The 6,835-nt window shown below is 34.4% G+C and overlaps 1 protein-coding gene across 11 annotated transcripts in view; it reads left to right on the forward strand.

The window, feature by feature from the left end:
* LOC105558386 (antichymotrypsin-2-like) overlaps nucleotides 1–6,835 on the forward strand; it is a 30,608-nt gene that overhangs the window by 19,104 nt on the left and 4,669 nt on the right. Inside the window, exon 7 of one of the 11 annotated variants that reach the window (XM_012006034.1) lies at nucleotides 6,254–6,604. The exons of 3 other annotated variants lie outside the window; for them this stretch is intronic. In XM_012006034.1, coding sequence (XP_011861424.1) covers nucleotides 6,254–6,399 — 146 coding nt within the window. In that variant the 3' untranslated portion in view covers nucleotides 6,400–6,604. Of the gene's footprint in view, nucleotides 1–385; nucleotides 1,287–1,521; nucleotides 1,689–2,893; nucleotides 3,243–3,331; nucleotides 3,481–3,850; nucleotides 4,477–4,805; nucleotides 5,213–5,251; nucleotides 5,437–6,253; nucleotides 6,605–6,835 lie in introns of those variants that run through there. 7 more of the 11 variants (XM_012006040.1, XM_012006030.1, XM_012006028.1 and 4 more) reach the window with 7 other exon arrangements.

The following is a 6,835-nucleotide window of genomic DNA, read 5'->3' on the forward strand; positions in this document are numbered from 1 at the left end:
AATCAAAAAATTCAATGCGTTTAATATTTATTAACAGCCATAAACACACGCAAACCATAAGATATTGCAGCAAGCTTATTACGACTGTTGTTTTAACTGAACACCCTTATCCTTCTCTACTCGAATCTTATTACATATAACAACTGGTTTGGAAATGTCAAGCCGTTTGACATTTGTAGATCTTATTTCTATTTTCCAAATAAAATGCGCCGTTCATTGGTAATTAATATGCCTATACTTTCTAAATAACTTCTATCGAGATGGCCGAAGAAATTATTTGGAAAAATAATTAACAACAAATCATAAGTTCAAAGTGTTGGCAAACTTACACGAGGATTTGAATACTAAAGAAGATACATAAAGAGTTCTTGTATTCTGTTTACAGCACTCTCGATGGCTAAAATCGCTCGGATAAATAACCACTTGTTCGGAGTAGATCGACCGTTTTATTATTACGTTCGCCATAACGAGGGAACATCGTTTACATCTTTGTTCGAAGGTTTTGTGAATGCACCAGAAATGTGATAAATTTCACTCCGGACAAAAGTTGCCAAATCAGAATGTTTACATCCGCTTCTGACTACGAGAATTTTTTGGCGCTGTAATTCTCCAAACAAAAAGTTGAAATATTAACTTCGACAGGGCGTACGTTCGTGACGTGCGTGAAGAGTTTTGAAAGCAAACAAGAGAATTTACAAGGATTTTTCTGAATATTCTGTTCACCGTTCTGGCAAATGAAACTGCTAGCTTAGCAATTAGGGAATCTAGAATCATAAATTAACCGTTTTATTATTATACTTATTATATCGAATTTATTATAATATTTATCATTTGGTATAACAAAAGGTATCTCGTATTTTTGTTCAAGGGTTGTGTGATCGCATAAACGAAGAGATATATTACGCGAAAAATTTTCAATCTAAAAACTTACTGCGTTTAATATCGATCAACAAACACAAACTATAAAGATATTCTAGCTGGCAAAGTTACGATTATTGTTTCAGCTTGAACATTCTTGCTCATCTCTACTTGTCTATTTCGATCTCGTTACAAGTCGTTTAAAAATGTCAAACCATTGACATTTGTATAATATCTCATTCCTACTTTCCAAATGAAATACGTCATTGATTGACAATTAATATGCCTGTATAGTCTAGCACCCCCCCCCCCTCTAGATAGCCGTAGGAATCGTTTGGTAGAATAATTAACAAACAGTCAGGTGTGAGTTCGAAACAGCCGTTGGCAAAATACAGGTGTTGGTAACGTGTATAAAGATTTTTCTATTATTATAGATTATTCATTTATGATAATACCATACATATTTGCATAGGTATACTACCGAGTAACCATCTATGTAATATATGGTTACGAAAATCACTTGGCGGATATAACCATTTGAATAAAAGTTGAAACACTAACTTTGGCAGAGCATACATTTGTAACGTGCATTACATGTTTTAAATGAACAAGTGAATGCTAAAGTAAATACATAATGAGCGATATCTTATATTCTGTTTACAGCAGTGGCAGGCATGGTGATTAAAAGCATTCTGATAGATTTTACGGAAGTGATCGACGTAGATCGGCCATTTTATTATTACATTCGCCATAATGGGGGAACGTCGTTCGTATCCATGTTCAAAGGTTACGTGAATGTACCAGAAGTGCAATAAATTCTATACCGGAAATGATTGTCGATTCAGAATATTTGCATCTGCTTCTGTTACTTTCATCGATTTATCATAACGGTGGAATGCCATTTGTATCTTCGGTTGAAGGTGGTATCAATATGCCAGAAAAATCTAATAAACGTATTTCACGAAAAATATTGTCAATTAAAAAATTTTATTGTCAATATTTTATAATGCATTTGTTCGGGTTTTAATTCTTGTTCGATCCAATTGTAACAATGTGATTCTAAAATCTCAAAAATATTTATATATTCGTAAAGCTTAATTATTAATTATTAGTATAATCTGTAATAATTGATTATTTGATTATATGATAAGAAGCATTATATTTCCCGTGTAATGCGTTCACGTATATACTCTTTTATATAAGTAAATAATTACAATAATCACGTTCAAGTAATTGATAAATCTGAATATTAAATTGAAATTTGAGTTTGCAACAATGCGTATGTTTTTGATGCGGTTGATAATATAATATAAGCTGATCGTTCTATTATTATATAACGTTCATAAGTGAAAAAGTTCTGAAACAATCAAACACGCATGAAAAGTAGTTTTCTATATTCTGTTCACGCAGTTGTGGAAGTCGTTAAGACAAGCTGTTGGCTAGATCTCACGAAACTCTTACAATTAGTGCTTGACGTAGACCGACCTATTATATCATATTCGTTACAATGGGAAGACATCATTCTTATCTTTATTCGAGGATCACGTGCTAACACCAGAAACGTGAATTTAATGAAAGACATCTTCACTTACATCATCAAAATCACGAGCAAATTAACGAGCAAATCGATAAGTTATTCATTTTCATTACAGTTCTTGTATTTTTGGCACTTGGAACTATAGTAACGTGATCTCAAGTTTTGTAGAGGTTATACGAACTGCGAAAGTTATAGAGGAAATTACAAAGATTACAAGATTTACGTAATTGTAATACATATAATACTTTTTCTTTGTTTATTTTATATAACACGTATGCAGCGAACACGTGCATGTTTATGTGTTTGCATTGCAGTATATTCTTTGTATAATTGTACAGTAGGCAAATGAAGAAGACTATTTGACGGAATTGTTAATAAGAAATCAAGATATTTCGTTCGAAGCGGCAGATTTAATACAACATACATTTGTGACACGAAGTGAAAAAGTCTCAAATATAATGAATGCATAACGAATAACCTTTTGTATTCTGTTCGCAGTTGTGGAAATTACGGTTGAAAGTCTGATAATCCAAGAACCCATAGTATTCGACATAAACCGACCATTTTATTATTATATTCGTCATAACGAGAAAGCATCGTTCGTATCTTTGTTCGAGGGTCGTGTGAATGTACCAGAAATGTAATCGAGTTCACTCCATGAAAATCACCGAATCGGAATATCTGCATCTGCTTCTGTGACTTCTGTCGATTTTACTAGGGGCATTATTCATTTATGATAATACCATACATAATTGCATAGGTATACTACCGAGTAACCATCTATGTAATATATGGTTACGAAAATCATTTGGCAGTATAACCATTTGAATAAAAGTTGAAATACTAACTTTGGCAGAGCATACATTTGTAACGTGCATTACATGTTTCAAATGAACAAGAGGATTTATAAAGATTTTTTCAATATTCTATTCGCAGCGTTATCCACAAAGCGCTTATCAATTCAGGATTCGTTCAACATAAATCGTCCGTTTTATTACTGTATTCGCCATAACGAGGAAACGCCGTTCGTAACTGTATTCGACGGTTGTGTAAACGTACCAGAAATGTGATCAATTTTATTCCACAAATAATTGCCGAATTAGAACTCTTATACCTGCTTATATTTCTGTTTCAATTTCTAGTTCTATGTCTATTTTGCCACTTTACCACGATTCATTTAAACACATGCATATTTTACCATCTTTTATGTAGCAAGATGGTTACGAGACAACGCACAAGAATGGCCAGTGCGAGTCTAAGGCAAGATGTAGATAGCTTATACTTGTAATTCGTTAAAATGTGAATTCATATACCGTTACGAAAATTATTCGGCAGTATAATCGTTCGAATAAAAAGTTGAAATACTAACTTTGGCAGAGCATACGTTCGTGGCGTGCGTGAGAAGTTTTGAATCAAGAGAATTTATAAGAATTTTTTTTTATCTTCTGTTCACAGTTGCGGTACTTCGACTCACCAGCATAGCAATTACGCAACCATTAGAATTCGATGTAAATCGGCCATTTTATTATTATATTCGTCATAACGAGAAAGCATCGTTCGTATCTTTGTTCGAGGGTCGTGTGAATGTACCAGAAATGTAATCGAGATCACTCCATAAAAATCACCGAATCGGAATATCTGCATCTGCTTCTGTGACTTCTGTCGATTTTACTAGGGGTATTATTCATTTATGATAATACCATACGTAATTGCATAGGTATATATGTTCCGAGTAACCTTCTATGTAATATATGGTTACGAAAATCATTTGGCAGTATAACCATTTGAATAAAAGTTGAAATACTAACTTTGGCAGAGCATACATTTGTAACGTGCATTACATGTTTTAAATGAACAAGAGAATTTATAAAGATTTTTTCAATATTCTGTTCGCAGCGTTATCCACAAAGCGCTTATCAATTCAGGATTCGTTCAACATAAATCGTCCGTTTTATTACTGTATTCGCCATAACGAGGAAACGCCGTTCGTATCTGTATTCGACGGTTGTGTAAACGTACCAGAAATGTGATCAATTTTATTCCACAAATAATTGCCAAATTAGAACACTTATACCTGCTTATATTTCAATTTCTAGTTCTATGTCTATTTTGCCACTTTACCACTATTCATTTAAACACATGCATATTTTGAACCATCTTTTATGTAGCAAGATGGTTACGAGACAACACACAAGAATGGCCAGTGCAAGTCTAAGGCAAGATATAGATAGCTTATACTTGTAATTCGTTAAAATGTGAATTCATATACCGTTACGAAAATTATTCGGCAGTATAATCGTTCGAATAAAAAGTTGAAATACTAACTTCGGCAGAGCATACGTTCGTGGCGTGCGTGAGAAGTTTCGAATCAAGAGAATTTATAAGAATTTTTTTTATCTTCTGTTCACAGCTGCGGTATTTCAACTCACCAGCATAGCAATTACGCAACCATTAGAATTCGATGTAAATCGGCCATTTTATTATTATATTCGTCATAACGAGAAAGCATCGTTCGTATCTTTGTTCGAGGGTCGTGTGAATGTACCAGAAATGTAATCGAGATCACTCCGTGAAAATCACCGAATCGGAATATCTGCATCTGCTTCTGTGACTTCTGTCGATTTTACTAGGGACATTATTCATTTATAACAATACCATACATATTGGCATAGGTATATATGTTCCGAGTAACTTTCTATGTAATATAATATATGGTTACGAAAATCATTTGGCAGTATAACCATTTGAATAAAAGTTGAAATACTAACTTTGGCAGAGCATACATTTGTAACGTGCATTACATGTTTCAAATGAACAAGAGAATTTATAAAGATTTTTTCAATATTCTGTTCGCAGTGTTATACACAAAGCTATCAGCAGTTGAGGATTCGTTCAACATAAATCGTCCGTTTTATTACTGTATTCGCCATAACGAGAAAACGTCGTTCGTATCTTTATTCGACGGTCGTGTAAACGTACCAGAAATGTGATCAATTTTATTCCACAAATAATTGCCAAATTAGAACACTTATACCTGTTTATATTTCTGTTTCAATTTCTAGTTCTATGTCTATTTTACCACTTTACCACTATTCATTTAAACACATGCATATTTTGAACCATCTTTTATGTAGAAAGATTGTTACGAGACAACACACAAGAATGGCCAATGCGAGTCTTAGGCAAGATGTAGATAGCTTATACTTGTTGTAATTCTTTAAAATGTGAATTCATATACCGTTACGAAAATTATTCGGTAGTATAATCGTTCGGATAAAAAGTTGAAATGCTAACTTCGGCAGAGCATACGTTCGTGACGTGCGTGAAAAGTTTTGAATCAAGAAAATTTATAAGATGTAGAAAGACTATGATGTTTGGAGGGCGAAAGTCCTCCTTTCCGTATGATCCCGGATATTTGGAGATAGATAGGAGATTGGAGACTCGGTTCTTTTAAATACGATATATTCTCTATCTCATACAAAAGAGAGTAATCAGGCGGGTGTTGTGTCTCCCCTCAATTGGCCCGGTTCTATGTTCTCTCTCTGGTGGCTCGCTTCTCTCACTCGTTCTGCGAAGATCTCTCTTAGCTCGGGTCTCCAGGAAGAATCCTCGCTTGCTCTCCGAATCCGTGCTTATATTTATGTCGGAGATATCGACGCCAACCAATCGGCCACCTGCCTAGATTCGTTATTTCAACGCCCGAGACGATACTCTATTTATCGTCTCGACCGTCGGCCGTCCTACTCGAAAACATATACAGGCTAACGCTTATGCCGCTCGTCTCTGTACGCTCGTCCGAATGTACGCCCGTGAATATATTCTCGCCTACAAAGAATTTTTTAAATCTTCTGTTCACAGCTGGGGTATCTCAACTTACCAGCATGGCAATTACGCAACCATTAGAATTCGATGTAAATCGGCCATTTTATTATTATATTCGTCATAACGAGAAAGCATCGTTCGTATCTTTGTTCGAGGGTCGTGTGAATGTACCAAAAATATAATCGAGTTCACTCCATGAAAATCACCGAATCGGAATATGTGCATCTGCATCTGTGACTTCTGTCGATTTTACTAGGGGCATTATTCATTTATGATAATACCATACATAATTGCATAGGTATACTACCGAGTAACCATTAGGGTTGGGAAAGTTACTTTATAAAAGTAACTAGTTACAGTTACAGTTTCTTCGCTAACAATGTAACTAGTTACAGTTACAAGTTACCAATTCTGAAAAGTAACGCGTTACAGTTACAGTTACTCGAAAAGTAACGAATCGTTACTTTGCAGTTACTCCCTTGCAATAGAAATAAAAATATCGAATCTGCATCTGAATTGTAAAGCGGCAATAAAGGCGTTTATGCGCAAATGCAAGGCCTAATGCGATCTGTGGAGGTTGAAAAAATATATAAAGTAACTATTAATGTAACTATTAAA

Source organism: Vollenhovia emeryi, unplaced genomic scaffold (assembly GCF_000949405.1).
Source record: "Vollenhovia emeryi isolate VEMERY1.0 unplaced genomic scaffold, V.emery_V1.0 DF939349.1, whole genome shotgun sequence".
Classification (NCBI taxonomy): Eukaryota; Metazoa; Arthropoda; class Insecta; order Hymenoptera; family Formicidae; genus Vollenhovia; species Vollenhovia emeryi.